Here is a 17,822-nt window from a genome sequence, read left to right on the forward strand (position 1 = left end):
ATAGCCTGGCAGTTCCCACAAAGTCTGTAGTTACCACTTTTTTTGACAAAGTTTTGATTTTTTTAAAATTTGAGCAATTTTACTCGCAGGTACTTCACTTAAGAAAAATGAAAACATACATTCCCACAGAGACTTCTACACAAATGTTCACTACAGCACTGTATGTAATAACCAAAAGTACAAACAACTCAAACATCCATTGATAAAAGGATGAATTAAAAATATGTGGTGTATCCATACAACTGAATCATATTAAGCCATTAAAAGGAATGATATATAATACAACATAGATTATGAAACATGTTTAGTGAAAGGAAGCTAATCACAAAGGACCTCACACCATATTAATCTATTTACAAGAAAGTCCACAACAGGGAAATCTACAAAGAACATAAATTATTGGTTGTTTAGTGCTGGGAAGAAGAGGATGGAACTGAAAGATATAAGGTTTCCTTTTGAGGTGATTTAATTGTCTTAAATTTGACTGTGATGAGGACTGCAAATCTTTGTATACGTTAAAAAATCATTGAATTATACACTTTAAATGGGTGAACCATATAGTATAGGAATTATATCACAAAAAAGGTAGCTTTTTACAAAAAACCAAAAACCATAAAAACCCCACCCAGACTTGATGAAATTGCCTATGTCACACCCCTTTCTACTTTCCTCACATAACAGACTACTTGTGGAAATAGCTCAATGGTCTATGCCTAAATATTGACTCCATGATCTGTTTGCTACTTAAAGGTTCCCTAACTAGTAGTTTTCTGAAATCAATGTTTTCTAAAGTTCAAATATTTGCAGATAAAATAAATGACGTCTGGGATTAGTTTAAAAATAATTCAATTGGGGCACAAGCAGATAAAACAAGACTGGCAATGAAGACAGATAATTACTGTTAAAAGCTAAGTAAAAGGTACACAGGGAATTTACTGGTTCCCATACCTTCACACATTTTTGAACAATAAAAGGTAGAAAGTAGTACATAGTAGTGTTAATAATTTTAAAATAAACTTTATTTTATTATAGAAGTCAAGCAGAACTGATTATCATTTTCTTATCTAAAATTCTTAACAAGGTGAAAAATTTCAGTCTATATTTGTTCATGACTAAAACAATGATTGATATTCGAAAATAAAAATACACTTGGAAACTAGTTAATCAAGTATCTTGTCCTAAAATCCAAATGTCATTTGAATTATCAAAAATAAAAGTTGCCAGGGCAGTGCCTGTGGCTCAAAGGAGTAGGGCGCCAGCCCCATATGCTGGAGGTGGTGGGTTCAAACCCAGCCCTGTTTCCCCTGTCCCCCCCCAAAAGTTGCCAATATATACTTACTGGAATCAGGCATAATGCGAAGGTCGCCTTCTTTGTAATCATCTAAGAGTTGGTACATGTACAAGACAGGGTCTTTCTCATAGGTAATGTAAAACCATGTGTTCATGACAGGTGCACGTGCTAAGACCATTCCCCTCCACTCATCTTTAGAACCATCCTCCGTCTCAAACATATGTTCCACTGCTTTACCAATCATTGTGTCTGCCAAGTGCGCATCACTGATTCGAGATGTTGCTGAGGATTTAAAAACAAAAAAAGGTTGACAAAGTGTTCCAATAAATATTTAGTATGAAGAATGAACTCACTAAAGGAGTTCACTCACTGTATGAAATTTTGTCTGGCAATAATATATTAGCAAGCATCAAAATCTGAGAGGCTTTTAAGAAGTACAAAAACCAAACACAAACTGCTGGGCTTCCAACTAGAGTTGGATTCAATAAGAAGTACGGGGTGCGTTGGGTATGGCAGCTCATGCCACCAGGCTCTGGGAGGCTGAGGATTGCCTGAGCTCACAGGTTCAAGACCAGCCTGAGCCAGAGTGAGACCCCGTCTCTAAAAATAGCCAGGCATTGTGGCAGGCACCAGTAGTCCCAGCTACTTGGGAGGCTGATCCAAGAGAATCAATCGCTTAAGCCTAAGAGTTTGAGGTTGTTGTGAGCTGTGATGCCACAGCACTCTACCGAGGGTGACAAGGTGAGATTCTGTCTCTCCCCCATCCCAAAAAATGAATAAAAGAAGTACAGAGTGTCCAAAAGGTCCCTATACACAGGAAAATTAACAAATACATATTGTATTTCATATTTTAATACTTTTCTTATTTATATATTGACAAATATTTTATAAAGTTTTATAGGATTTTGTAAATAATGGTACATTTATCTACAATTTCCCATTTTCCATATGTATGTATGTATAGCAACCTTTAGTATACCCTGTATTTTTATCCCAAGTCACTTAAATTAGAAAATCTGTTTGTTTTTTTTCTCCCATTTTTCTGGACTCATCTATTCTTGGTACTGTACCCAAATCAGAACTTACTTAAGATTTGCAAAAAGAGTTGCTGTAACAGTTTACCTCATTTATTAATGTAGAACCATAGAACATTCATTAAAACTTACCAGTTAACCTATTTAGGATATACATTTTTTAACTGATGTTTATTTTCCATCAACTTTATTTCCATTATCTGTTAAGACACAGTTTTACTCACTTCTATAATCTATTCTCCATGGCAACCAGGTGACAACTGTAATGTTTGTATCAAACTGTGTGATTTGAAATGTGCCCCTGCCTTCCGTTCATAATCTGTAAAACAAACTGCTTCCGTAAATCACTGAACCCATCATGCCTCTGCCCTCAGGCTTTGCTATCTTCCTCCTCACTGGCAATGCCTCAGCTATTCTGCTTTCTTCTCCCTGGAATGCTCTTCTCAACACCTTCAGGGGCCTGGCTCCTTCAGAGTGTGTTTCCTCCTGGGAGCAGGGGTCTCCATGACCACCCACATGAAAGTAACCACACCAATTCTGGTCACATTACCTAATTCTATTTCTTAATAATATTCACTATTATCTAAAGTTATCTTGTTTTATGCACTTGTTTACTTGTTTCTTGCCAGATATCCCCATGAAAATAGAGGCCTTTCTTTTCCTGTTTCTATATCACAGCAGTTCAATATCTGTTGCATAATTTAATCAGATGGTTCATGTGGTTGAGAGCTGGAGCCTCCCTAATGGTATATCAACAGTCCTGGCCTTACTTTATAATTCTTTTCAAAAGTAGGTGGAAAAGTACCAGCTTTATCTTTTTAATACTGAAAAAATTACAAAGGAGCCTATTGATTTTAAGATTTCTCCAGTCCAGTCAATTTTTACAAAACCATCTTTAAAAAACAAATTAGCATTTCTAGTGTTTTATTCATTAGACTTCTAGTTTTGTTAAATAAAATCAAAAGGAATAAAAATTAGAACTTCTTAATAAATATACCGCTATTCAGTTTTATCAGGATACCTCAAATATATGGTAGTTTTCTTTGTGTAAGTATGGAGTAATAATACAAAAACTCCAAAGAGGCTCCATGCCTGCAGCTCAGCAGCTAGGGCACCAGCCACATACACTGGAGCTGGTGGGTTCAAATTCAGCTCAAGCCTGCCAAACAACAATGACAACTACAACTAAAAAAAAACTGGGTACTGTGATGGACACCTACAGTCTCAGTTACTTGGGAGTCTGAGGTAAGAGAATCACTTAAGTCCAAGAGTTTGAGGTTGCTGTGAGCTACGATGCTGAAGCACTCTACCCAGAAGGACACCTTGAGACTCTGTCTCCAAAAAACAAAAACAAACAAACAAACAAAAAATCTCCAGAGAACTCCCAACTATGCATGACACTAACCATCCCTCCCATTATTCTCCAGGTATCATACAGAATGAAAATGAAAGAAAAAAAAAAGAAGGGAAAAAAATCCTCCAGAAAATACCTGCTCCTTTCTTCATGCTAACAGATCTCAGGATACCTTTATGTTCTTAAAACTTACTGAGGACCTAAACAGTATTTTGTGTATGTATTATACATATTGATATTTATAATTTCAGGGGAAAAAACTAATAAACCTAAAAAGATTTATCTAAAAACACCTACACAACAACATATTTTAAATGAGAAACAATTGCTTTTTTAGTGAAATTTAGTTAAGAAGAATGCATAATTTTATATTTTTACAAATCTCCTAATGTCTAGGTTTTTCAGATTTCCTTCAGCATTCAATCTGTTAAGACCTGTTCTTTTGGTTAATGTATAAAATCCAGGTTCACAAAGATGTGCTGTTCAAAAATTATTTTCATTGTCTTTCAAATAATTCTTGATATTTCCTATGAAATTAACATCAAAACATAATGAATGGTAGCTCCTTGAAGTTTACAAAACAGAATCTGAAATTATTATAATAACTTTGTTGTATTGTCACATTAAAACTCATTTGCTTCCACACTATTTTAAAAAGAACTCCTACTATTCAACCAAAAGATCAAATAAACTGATTTAAAAATGGTCAAAGGACTTGAATAGACATTTTCCAAGCACCAAACACAAATGGCCAACAAGCAAATGAAAATATGTTCAACATCACTTATCATCAGAGAACTGCAAATAAAAACCACAGTAAGGCACAACCTTACACTCATTAGGATAGGTATTATAAAATAAAGAGATGGAGAGTTGGGACCTCTATGTGTTGTTGATGCAATTAGAAAATGGTACAACCACTGAGGTAAACAGTATGTCAGTTCTGTTTAGAAAATTTAAATTAGAAATACCATATTAAAATTTAAATTACCATATGATCCAGCAACGCTACTTCTGAGTATATACTCACAAAAACTGAAAACACAACCTCAGAGAGATATTTTACTCCAATGTTCACAGAAGCACTATTCACAATTTTACACTTTCCATGTTTGCATTCTACAAAAAGGTGGAAGCAATCTGAATGCCTACAAATAGGTGAACAGATAAATAAAATGCGGTATATATACACACAATGGAATATTATTTTTTGCCTTAAAAAGGAAGAAAACCCTGTTATGTGTTAACAACATGGATAAACGTGAAGGACGTTATACTAAGTGAAATAAGCCAGTCACAAAACAACAAATAATGTGTAATTCTACTTCTGCATGATGCCTACAATAGTCAAATTCATAGGGACAGAAAAGTAGAATGCTGGCTTGCAGGAGGTAGCTGGGAAGAGAGAGAAAAGGGAAGTAGTTGTTTCACAGGTACAGAGTTTCAGATATACAAGTTAACAAAAAATGCTGGAGTCATTTCATAATAAAGTGAATGTACTTAGTACTACTTAACTGTACACTTAAAAATGGTGACAACAGTACATTTTATGTTATGTGTTTTGTACCACAATCAAAAAAGTTGTCAGTCTTGCACTTTGACTCTTTAAGCAACACATAATTTGGTACCATCATGCTTTGCTCACTCATATCTAAAGTATGGTGTTCACTGAGTTATGCAGAGCTTCCAAATAGACAGTGGGCAATCCACTGTGCAACTAGGAAAGAATAAGAATGAAGAGAACCGATTATATCTTTTTTTTTCTTAAGACACAGTCTCACTATGTTGCCCTTGGTAGAATGCTGTGGTGTCACAGCTCACAGCAACCTCAAACTCTTGGGCTTAGGCAATTCTCTTGCCTCAGCCTCCCAAGTAGCTAGGATTACAGGTGCCCATCACAGCGCCCAGCTATTTTGTTTTGTTGCTGCAGTTGTCATTGTTATTTAGCTGGCTCAGGCCAGGTTCCAACCCTCCAGCCTCAGTGTGGCTGACGCCGTAACCACTGTGCTACGGGGACCAAGCCAAGAACCTATTATATCTTAACAATATGAAAATAATTCTGACCTCACAAACCTTCCACCTTGTTCTGGGAACTACTGCTCTATGCCATCACATACTTTGTCAGCTGACTCCCACCATACCAACCTTTAGCTTAAGAAAAACATGACTGTCTTTTAATATAGTCTAAAATCTAATGTATTGCCTGAAGCAAATTAGGGAATAATGTTTTCTTCTTATATAAAACACAAATGAAGGGCAAGTAATTTTTTAGACTTAAGTACCATAGTAAATAACTAATATTAGTACGCAAATGATAAGTTGCTGATTTGTACAAAACTTTTGGGTTTTGGGGAGAGGGGATAATCTGCTTTACTATTTACAAAAGCAATCCAGGTCTACTGTTAAAAACTGAGATAATCCAAAACTACAAACAACAAATGGCACGGAGCCCTTAATTCTATCACCAAAGACAGTTGTATGTTTTCTGTCCTGGTGACCAAAGGACTAACAAACACAGGTTACCTACCAAAGAAAGTTTCAAGTGAGCTAGTCTTACGCTAGAAGAGGTGGAGAATAAAATTTTGGGTCAAAAAAAAAAAAAAAAACAACAACCCCCCCCCCCATGACTTTTACGTAGTATTTAGCACAAATAATTGCTATAAATGTTTAGATAATATTTTTTAAGTTCCACAGTAAGATGCTTAATATGTTGAAAAGTTTCTAATGTGGGAACTGATGTCAGGATTAAGAAGGAATATAAGATGTGAACCAAGAGGAAGAACAAGTATTCAGTCACACAAGAAGAGATGAAAATGCTGAAAACATCAAAGATTTAATTATTAAGTAATAATAAACATTTAAATTTATAAAAGGATTTCTCAAAAAACTGAACTATGGGCTCAGTGCCTGTGGCTCAAGTGGCTAAGGTGCCAGTCACACACACCTAAGGTGGTGGGTTTGAATCCAGCCCAGGCCCGCCAAACAACAATCAAGGCTGCAACCAAAAATAAAATAAAATAAAATAAAATAGCCAGGCGTGGCGGGCGCCTGTGGTCCCAGCTACTTGGGAGGCTGAGGCAGGAGACTCGCTTGAGCCCAGGAGTTGGAGATTGCTGTGAGCTGGGATGCCACAGCACTCTACCCAGGGGGACAGCTTGAGGCTCTGTCTCGAAAAACAAAATCAAACAAACAAACAAAAACTGAACTATGTTTATAGAAGATGAACAAAGATTTAGAATTTGATATCTAAAGAGAAGATTAACAAAATAATTGCCTAATATGGAAGAGGTAGTTTACGGGGGAAACTCATATCCAAGACTACAATGGCACAGTATGAAGAAAAACAGGGGAATGAGATGGGATGAATTCCTTCCCTTTACAATTTGGCCCCAAAATTCCTACTGCCCAAATCTAGATCTTCTGAAACTTTATTTTCAAATGGCACAAACTTCTGAGGACAATTCTAAAGGCATTAATCAGTATTTTAAGTAATAGCAGCCTCGCTGTAGTAAGAAAACATTTCAAAATATTTGAAAGTAATACTGAGTATATATTCTTCTCTACTAAAATCAGTGATTATTATTTAACTTAGATCTTATATCTTTTTTTTTTTTAGATCTTATATCTTAAAGAACATTTGCAAAGCAGTATTGACAAAAAAGAGAGTCCTTCATTTCCACAAATATTATTAACCAAATCCTCAGGAATGCATAATAAAGCTTCACATGTTTTGGTTTAAAGCATAATTATCATTTACGTTAAACACAATGAAAAATATACTTCATATACATGTTTTAAAATAAATGCATAAAATTTCTCTTATTGTTCCTGATGAAATAACACCCAGGATATTTAAGCTAATGACAAATAATCTTACCCATCATAGTCCAGGTAACAGTGAGCAAAAATGTTAGAAATAACTATATTAGAAATTAACAGATTATTAACTTTTTGGGAGAAATTTTTATACATCTTTCTATCCCTCACACAGTTCCTTGAACTGTGGCTTCAGAACACCTGCTTTAGATCTATTTTTGTGGTTTTAGATACTTAATCAAATGTTGCTTAGATGGAGTGATTGTGTTCCAAATTAAAAAACACCAATAACCTAAAAAATAATAAAAAAGCATTGATTTTAATATCATTTTTAAAACATGCGATACACAAATAGTAAAAAGAACTTACCAACTCTATCAGGGAGGACTTCAAGCGCAGAAACTCTTTCATCTTTATTAAGTTCTAGTCCATAAACACAGTCAAATCCATCGTATTTTATAAGATACAAAGAAGGATTTACAGGCACCTGGTCCAGAACGGTTCCTTTCCACTGGGTAACAGGGCCATTCCCCTCTTTCCACCCATGCTGAATCCTGCAGCCTACGATGTTCCGCCGGGGCTGGGAAACAGGTTTGCTCGGCCCCACACTGCTCCGATGTTTTCTGTATTCACACATATACACACATAAGGTATTATCTCAAAAGTATGCACACGCCTAGATTCAACCCAAGTACTGACTAGCATGCTCTCACTACAGGTGATCCCAAGGTATGTGCAAACTCATGTTTGTCATAGTTCTGCTTCAGGTGATTCAAAGTGGTTGTCTCCTACCCTCATAGTAGTCATAGCTCAAAGGTGAGGCCTTTTTTCATTAACAAGTGTGCAACAATGGGAGCTTGCTGTACACCTTTAACTGTGTAAAGCAGAAAAAACCTACTAATCTGTAGCAACATAAGCATCCGTTTTCTGAGTTCCCTTTAATTCAATCAACTCACAATTACATCTAAATTAATCAAAGAGCTGATCACATGAGACAGACTACACCATAATATAGCTTGATATAATATAAATCTATCATAATTCAAAAAGAAATGTGTAACTATTCAATTTCACCCATCTAATGCCCAAGTAACTCTGTCCATACTAGTTTAAAAGCTAGACATTTAACTTTTTCTTAAAGTCCAGATTAGTTTATATTAATGCATTATATCCTATTACTTTTCTCTAGGAAATATATAATTTTTGCTTTTTTATTTTTGAGACAGTATCTCATTTTGTGACCCTTGGTAGCGTGCCGTGCTGTCATAGCTCACAGCAACCTCAAACTCTTGGGGTCACGCTATCCTCCTGCCTCAGCTTCTGGTGTACTTGGGACCATAGGTGTCCAGCTATTTTTAGAGACAAAGTCTTGCTCTGGCTCAGGCTGGTCTCAAACCTGTGAGCTCAGGCAAGCCACCTGCCCCAGCCTCCTAGGGTGTTAGGATTACATGCATGAGCCACTCACTGTGCCCAGCCGGAAACTTACATATCTTAAAGACTGAAGTTTATACCAAATACTTAATGTAATATCAAAAGTTATTGGTTAGCCAGGTGTTGTGGTGGGTGCCTGTAGTCCCAGCTACTTGGGAAGCTGAGGCAAGAGAATTGCTTAAGCCTAAGAGTTTGAGATTGCTGTGAGCTGTTGACACCACCGCACTCTACCAAGGGTGACATAGTGAGACTCTGACTCCAAAAAAAAAAAAGAAAAGTTATCAGAGCAACATCAAACTAATTTCTGGATTATTACCAAGTTAAATATCTAAATGTAATGTTAATAAATAACATTTGTTAACCTGGGCTAGGTAAAAATACTTTGCTCTTAATACCAGGAAAACTCTTGAAAGCCAAAGACAAGGAACATCTTGGCCTAGATACAAGCTCAAAGTCAAAACCAAGATATAGATGTTGATAAATGCCAAGATAAAAAAAGTTAAGAAGGTTGAAAAGAATTCACTTCCCACAGTTCTGTCAGTATAAAGCTCTCATTTGGTACGCTGTGAATAAAAGAATAAAATTCTGGCATATTACGTCAGTTAAGTTTTTTTTTTTTTGAGACAGAGTCTCACTTTGTTCCCTGGGTAGAGTGGTGTGGCATCACAGCTCACAGCAACCTCAAACTTAGGCTCAGCAATTCTCTTGCCTCAACAGTAGCTAGGACTATGGGCACCTGCCACAACGTCCAGCTATTTTTAGAGATAGGGTCTCACTCTTGCTCAGGCTGGTCTCCAACCTGTGAGCTCAGGCAATCTACCCGCCTCAACCTCCCGGAGTGCTGGGATTATAGGCATGAGCTACCGTGTCCAGCCATCGGTTAAGTTTTTTTAAAAAATAAGTTTATTGTAGGTTACAGTATTTAAAACCATAATTACAAATATTCTAAACAGGAGTAATCCATTCTAGACAAATTACATGAATTTAATCAAGTCAGTGGGTGAAGGGGAACACCATAGTCAATAATAAGTACTCACCTAAAGAAAACTTCTTTTCTCGATCTGAGCCTAACCAAGAGCCTGAGAAGCATGGTACACAAGGTTAAGTGCAAGACTATGAACCCAGAAAACCCAGGTCTGCTTAAGTCCTCAGGCTTCTGCAGACACTCAGCTAACCTTCCTTTCAGGAAGGCAGAGCCTCACTCTGAGCACATAATCCTCACTAAGCAGGGTGGGACTACAGAGTTAGAGGAAAGTTAAGGTTCAAGGCACAAAGGAAGGGATGCTTGCAAGTAGCAAATCTCAGTAACTATAACGGAGGTAGCCATGTAGAGTAGAGAGGCCTTACTTTTTTGAGACAGTGTCCCACTCTGTTGCCTAGGTTATAGTGCAGTGGTATCATAGCAACCTCAAACTGCTAGGATCAAGTGATCCTCCTGCCTCAGCCTCCCGTGTAATTGGGACTACAGGCACCCACCACAATACTGGCCAGTTTTTCTATTTTAGCAGAGATGGGTCTTGCTCTTGCTCAGTCTGATCTCAAACTCCTGAGCTCAGGAGATCCTCTCACCTCAGCCTTCCATAGGGCTAGGATTACAGGCATGAGCCCTGCCAACAAAGTGGTAGTCTTACAGCTCTGAAGCTAGGAAAGCCCTCCTGGATGGAATTATCTAATTGCATCTCATTTGCCAGAGTCTCAGAAAAGGATCAAAGCTGGACAACATTCAAAGGTACTTTGGTAGTCCCAGCTACTTGGGAGGCTGAGGCAAGAGAATTGCCTAAGCACAGGAGTTGGAGGTTGCTGTGGGCTGTGTGATGCCATGACACTCTACTGAGGGTAATAAAGTGAGATTCTGTCTCAAAAAAAAAAAAAAAAAAAAGATATTTTTGAGAAGTAAAGAGACTACAAATAAATCTGAAGGATGCTCTGATGAGCAACTGGACAGGCTCGAAAAATATGCCCATCAAGTAAAGGAAATTATCTAACACTAAGCAGACAACAGAAGTGATGGAAGAGGAACTGTGATAGTTAATTTTACGTGTCAACTTGACTATGCCATAGGATACCCAGATTAAACATTATTTCTGGCTATGTCTGTGCATTTGAACAAGCAACCAAGTAAGGAAGATGCCTTTATCAATGTGGGTAGACATCATTCAATTTGTTGAGGCCTGAATAGAACAAAAGGTAGAGAAAAACAGAATTTGCTCCTTTCTCTGCTTGACTTATTTTCTCCTGCCTTTGAACTAGGGCTTATACCACTGGCTCCCTCAGCTCTCACCCTTTAGGGCTTGGACCAAATTATACCCCTAGCTTTCCTGGGTCTCCAGCCTACAGAAAGCAGCCCATGGGGCTTCTCAGCCTAAACAGCACATAAGCCAGTTCTTCATAATAAATCTCCTTTATATTGTATTTGTATCCCAATGGTTCTGTTTCACTGGAGAACCCTGACTAACAGAGAAGAGGATATATCAGAAATAGAAAAGCTCAGAAATATGAAAGTCAAATAAGAAAAGCTGCAAGAAAAATCAGACAAGGTAAAATTTTTCTGAAATGAAGACTAAACCACAAGAACATGAGAGGAAATGGACACCATAGGAGCATATGAAGGTAATGGATAACAAACAGGTGACAAATGGGGGCAAAAATTTAATTGAGATGGTGACAGATACAACATTCCAACTTCTTCTATGTAGTAAGAAGTATCTAAAAACTAAAATCAACGAGAAAATAATTCTAAAAGCTGCAATTCAAGACAAATTTCCTGAAGTAAAACACTTGGATGCATTATACAAATGTACTCCTTGGGAAAATGAATCCAGAATGACTGATGCTGAGACATATTCAAGCAAAACAATTGGATTTAAAGAAAATAGCATCCTTTGGGCATTTAAGCAAAAGGACCAAATCATGAGTATGGGAAAGACAATCAGAATGTGACAACAACACTTTATGCCAGAAGACAATGGAGCAACAAACTTATGGTTTGGGGGGGGGGGAGAAAAGACAGAAAATAAGCCAAGGATTTTTTTCATTAGCCAAGAATTGTACACTGACCTTCAAGTGTAAATGCCATAGATAAAATTGTTACAAACATGTAAGAACTGAGGAAATACTGTTCTCATAAATGTTTCCTGAAGAAGTTATAGGAAAAGGAAAAATTATAGGAAAATGAGCTTTAGATAATAGAGGAACTCAGAGAAGCTTCAGGATAGCACTGATAGTAAGCAGTGAATATATTTATACACAGGATAAATGGTGGGGATGACAGAGAAACGTGTGTGTAACTGTCATCTGTTCTGGTATTACAGAATTAACACAACTCTCAAAAATGGGAGGAAAGAACATATTAAATATAATAAACATGCTGACTCCTTTATAAAACCTGGAATCAAAGGATATTACCTCACATTATATGGAGAGAAAAAGGAGAGCACAAATAGCTAACTTCAATATTGTCAATACTGTTCTTAACAGTAAGGAACCAATATGTATTACCTAAAAAATAAGTTAAATCCTGTAACTTATAACCACTAACACTACTCAGATTTAAAAGAAAATGGATTTCCAGACTCTAGGAATATGCAATGAAATCCAATTGGTCTCTTCAGAAATAAATAGCTGGTAAAGGAGATTATATTTCTACTTTAGAATACAAGAATCCTTTTTAACAATACTTTTCTCCTCAAGTAGACAATCAACTATATACCTTTTAATCTTTAAGCAAAATACCTACTGAGCCTCTCTCTACATAGGCTATAAGATCAGGCTTTTATTTTCCCCCAAATTTAAAGAGGTTATTCTGAGCCAAATTTGAAGATCATGACCCAGAGCCACACCCAAGAAGCCTTGAGCAAGTGAACTCACTGTAGTGGGGTTACAGTTTGGTTTTATACATTTCAGGGAGACAGGAATTACAGGCAAAGTCATAAATCTGTATGTGGAAGGTATACATTGGTTTGGCCCCCAAAAGTGGGATATCTGATGTTATAGGAGGGTTTAAAGTTGTTTAGCTGACAACTAGCTGAATGAGTTAGGCTTTGTCTAATAGGCCAGGCATCATCAAAAAGATACAAGTCCAGATTAGATTTTCTTCACATTTAGAACACAGGTTGGTTCCCAAACATCACTGAAGAATTCAATAATCATCTGTTCCACTTTCTAGTTTACATGGACATTCTGCTATTACTATCAAAATTATAAGCAAATATATTATCACCAGCATGGTGGTTAACTTTGCAACCAGATGTCATTACAAAGGTATTTTTTAGCTGGAATTAACATTTGGATTGCAGACTGAGTAAAGCAGATTACCCTCACAAAGTAGGTGGACCTCATCCTGGAGAAAGCCCAGCCTCCCCCAGGAGGAGGAGATTCTGCTTCCAGGCTGCCTTCACTCTCACACTACACTATCACCTCTTAACTAGGGCTGGCCTCCCCAGACAGCTGGGCCTTGCCAGCCCCCACAGCCAGCCTCCATGAGCCAATTCCGTAACAGAAACCTCTCCTCACCCTGTATACACACACACACCCTCTTCCTATTTCTCTGGAGAACTCTTGACAGTCAGAAGACATTCTTTCCTAAATTCAGAAGCACAAAATTTCCCACCACCTTGATTTTCAACCAAACTAATATAAACTTTCAACCAAACTAATATAAACTTAGCCAATGATAGCATAATGTCTATTTTAGCCACTCCCCCTTTCCATATTTGTCAGCAACATTCCTCTATAAATAAGGATTATTTGCTCCTGATATGGCCAGATAGACGCCTTGAATCACATTTCAGAATAAACAGTTTTCGTACCAGTTATCTCCAGAGGGAGGAGTACATGAGGTTTCCTTCTTTTGAGCACTACAAGGAGCTCACATCTGACCAGTAGAGGTCCTCCTCAAACTAGCTCCAGTGTCCTTTAACTCAGAAGATGTGTAATCTTCATCTTCTTTTTTTTTTGAGACAGAGCCTCAAACTGTCCCCCTGGGTAGAGTGCTATGGCTTCACTGCTCACAGCAACCTCCAACTCCTGGGCTCAAGTGAGTCTCCTGCCTCTGCCTCCCAAGTAGCTGGGATCACAGGCGCCTGCCACAACGCCTGGCTATTTTTTGGTTGCAGCCATTATTGTTGTTTGGCAGGCCCGGGCTGGATTCGAACCCGCCACCTTAGGTGTATGTGGCTGGTACCTTAGCTGCTTGAGCCACAGGTGCCAAGCCGTAATCTTCATCTTCTTTTTTCAATTTTTATTTTTTTAAGAGCTGAGGTCTTGTTCTATCACCCAGACTGGAGTACAGCAGCGCAACTGTGGGTCACCATGACTTTGAACTCCTGGGTTCAGGAGATCCACTCACCTCAATCTTCCAAGTAGCTGGGACTACAAGGGTGCACCACTAGGTCCAGCTATGTTTTTTTAATGTTTTGTAGAGGCAGGGTCTTGCTACATTGCCCAGGCTGGTCTGGAACTCATGGCCTCAAGTGATCCTCCTACCTGAGACACTCAGAAGTGCTGAGATTAACAGGCATGAGCCATTACAGCCTCACATTCTTTCAATAGGAATATTTTAATCGTTAATTTTAGTTGTGATAGATAATATTCCTACTATTATTCTTAACATTTTGTTTTGTATTTTCTATTTGCCTTCTGTTTTCATTTCCTTACTTCTCTTTATTCTTTTAGCTGTATGACCAAAATGACTTGCAGTTTCCTGAAGAAAAATTAAAACTTTACCTGGTTACTTCTACTATATTCCTGAAATTTAGGCTTTTATTTCAAATTGTTAGTTTTCATTTTGCTACTACATCAAGAATTTTTTTTTTTTTAAACATTGTCTTATTTAGAAATAAGAAAGGCTTTTGGTTGCTTTGCTAAAATATTTTCTTCTCATGTATCTTTCTGGAAAAAATCCTCTAAATGTTTCTTTCAGATAGAGTTCAGAAATGCAAAATTTCTAGATCTTTATAAGCCTCAAAATATTATTTTGCTCTCATCTCTGAATTGCCTGGGTTTTCAAGTTAGATTCAAAATCTTTTTCCTTCAGTACTGAGGGGAAAAATATTTTCTTTTACATTTTTTTTTTTTGAGATAGTTTCCCTTTGTTGCCCCAGTAGAGTGCTATGGCATCATAGCTCACAGCAACCTCAAACTCTTGGGCTCAAGTGATTCTCTTGCCACAGCCTCACAAGTAGCTGGGACTAGAGGCACCAGCACAACACCCGGCTATTTTTTATAGATGGGATCTCGCACTTGTGAGCTCAGGTGATCCACCTGTCTTGGTCTCCCAGAGCACTGGGATTGCAGGTGTGAGCCACCACACCCAGCCAGAAAAATATTTTCATTTTATTCTATCAGATAAGAGTTATAGATAGCAGGTGCCAATCTGATCCTTTCTTTTGAGGGGAACCTGTTTTTCTCTTCAAGTTGTTTTAGGACTTCCTTGTTCCTAGATCCTAAAATGTTAGAGGAAGATCTGTGAAATGTATTTTTTGTTATCCTTCCCTAGAAGCTGGTCAATCTAGAGAACTGATCAAAATTATCTCTTATTACTTTTGATTATTGTTCTCTTCCATTCTCCATTTAGAAGCTCATTAGATAAATGCAAGCACTTCTAGATCAATCCTCTATAACTCAACCGCTCTCTCATACTTTTCATCTAGAAAACCTCGGCTCAACTATTCTTGAATTAAGTCAAACTCTACTTTTAGCCTATAGAATACCTTGCACAGTATTTCTAATATCTAAGAAATGGTTGTTTCTCATCTTAAAAAAAATGTTTTCTGATATCCAAGGATAATTTTCTTTTTTTTCTCTAATTCTTCTATGAACTCCTCAAGGTTGGGTCTCCATTATGTTCTGGTTTTCTTCATGTAAGTGGTTGTTCTAGATTTGTTTTCTTTTTTTTTAAGATAGAGTCTTAGTGTGTTGCCCTTGGTAGAGTTCCACGGCATTACAGCTCACAGCAACTTCAAACTCTTAGGCTTAAGGGATTCTCTTGCCTCAGCCTCCCAAGTAGCTGGGACTGCAGGCACACACCACAATGCCCAGCTATTTTTTTGTTATTGCTTGTCATTGTTGATTAGCAGACCCCAGCCGGGTTGGAACCTGCCACCCATTATATATGTGGCTGGCGCCCTAACCACTGAGCTATAGGCCCTGAGTCTATTCTAGGGTTTGTTACTCTGATTACTGACTTGCTCCCATGCCAGTAGTGTTCCCTAGATGCCTGGTGATTCTTGGTGTTGGTATCTGTAAAAACAAGTCAAGATGAAGTGGCATTTACATTTAACAGTTACATTATACATCTTTAGCCCAAGTGAGAATTCCTGACCTCTGAGCCATAAATCCATGCTATGATGACTGAAGCTTTGACTCAGGGATCTACACAGCAGCCAGGAAGTGAAAGTTGACTTCAAGTCAAGGGGAAGTAAGCCAGGCATCTTTAGCTCCAATGCCAACACTATCTAATTTCCTCACCCTATTTATTTATTTATTTATTTTATTTGGGACAGTCTCACTTTGTTGCCCTCAGTAGACTGCCCTGGCATCACAGCTCATAGCAACCTTAAACTCTTGGGCTTAAGCGATTATCTTGTCCCAGCCTCTCGAGTAGCTGGGACTACAGGTGCCCACCACAATGCCCGGCTATTTTTTTGCTTTTAGCAGGGCAGGGCTAGGTTGGAACCCACAGCCCTGGTGCACATGGCCAGTGCCCTACCCACTGAGCTATAGGCAATGCTATTTATTTTTTGAGACAGAGTCTCACTTTGTCACCCTCAATAGAGTGCTGTGGCATCACAGCTTACAGTAACCTCAAACTCTTGGGCTCAAGTGATTCTTAGCTCCAAGTAGCTGGGACTATAGGTGCCTGCCACAATACCCAGCTATTTTTAGAGATAGGCCCTGGTTCAGGATGGTCTCTGACTCCTGAGTTCAACTAGTCCACCTGCCTTGGTCTCCCAGGGTGCTAGTGATGGTTCATACCTCGCCTCTAATTTTCTCACCTTTTAACATCTTTAGTGATTACACCCAGCCCTTGCTATCTATGACCCTGACAGTATTCTAGATCTATTTTGAATATTCATATTTTGGAGTTCTTTTTTTTCTGTACTAGAGTTCCTCAGCTTAGTTTTGATAAAGTTCTTTGTTCCCATCTGCTCTAGAGTTTCTAGAAATTTCTTAGTGTTGCCAGCACCCATAGCACAGTGGAGTGGGTAGGGCACCGGCCACATACACTGGGGCTGGCAGGTTCAAACACAGCCTGGGCCAGCTAAAACAACAATGACAGCTGCAACAAAAAAATAGTTGGGCGTTGTGGGGGGCACCTATAGTCCCAGCTACTTGGGAGCCTGAGGCAAGAGAATCGTTTAAGCCCAAGATTTGAGGTTGCTGTGAGCTGTGTGATGCCACGGCACTCTAATGACAGTGACACAGTGAGACTCTGTCTCAAAAAAAATTAAATAAAAAAGAAAAAAGAAATGTTGTAGTGTTCACAGTATGCTGCTAGGATGACCTTTTATATTAACAGGAACTAAACCTTATATATTAATAATTTGTTTTAATGTAAATTATGGTGAAGAACTATTTTCTATCTGCTTATAAAATAGATATAACCTTTCTAATGATCTATCAGCAATATATTCCTAACACCTTATAATGTGGAGTATCTACTGTCCTATTGAGTCTATATCCAGAAATTTATCAAAATAAAACACAATATACATTCACAAAGATATAACAAACAGCAGGAAAGTGAAAGTAAAATGTCTTCAACTATTATTACTTCTACTGACTAATTCATAGTGCAGCTCTATGATGAAATAATTATATAGCTATTAAAAATGTTTTTAGGCTTGGCGCCTATAGCTCAACCGGCTAAGGCGCCAGCCACGTACACCTAAGGTGG

The 17,822-nt window shown here is 37.9% G+C and overlaps 1 protein-coding gene across 3 annotated transcripts in view; it reads right to left on the reverse strand.

The window, feature by feature from the left end:
- SPIN1 (spindlin 1) overlaps positions 1-17,822 on the reverse strand; it is a 106,605-nt gene that overhangs the window by 5,579 nt on the left and 83,204 nt on the right. For all 3 annotated transcript variants that reach the window (XM_023516248.1, XM_023516249.1, XM_003795022.3), the window contains 2 exons: positions 7,865-8,118; positions 1,340-1,573 (listed from right to left, as the gene is read on the reverse strand). In XM_023516248.1, coding sequence (XP_023372016.1) covers positions 1,340-1,573; positions 7,865-8,118 — 488 coding nt within the window. The remainder of the gene's footprint in view (positions 1-1,339; positions 1,574-7,864; positions 8,119-17,822) is intronic.

Source organism: Otolemur garnettii, unplaced genomic scaffold, assembly GCF_000181295.1.
Source record: "Otolemur garnettii isolate 467f Iridium unplaced genomic scaffold, OtoGar3 scaffold00088, whole genome shotgun sequence".
Lineage (NCBI taxonomy): Eukaryota > Metazoa > Chordata > Mammalia > Primates > Galagidae > Otolemur > Otolemur garnettii.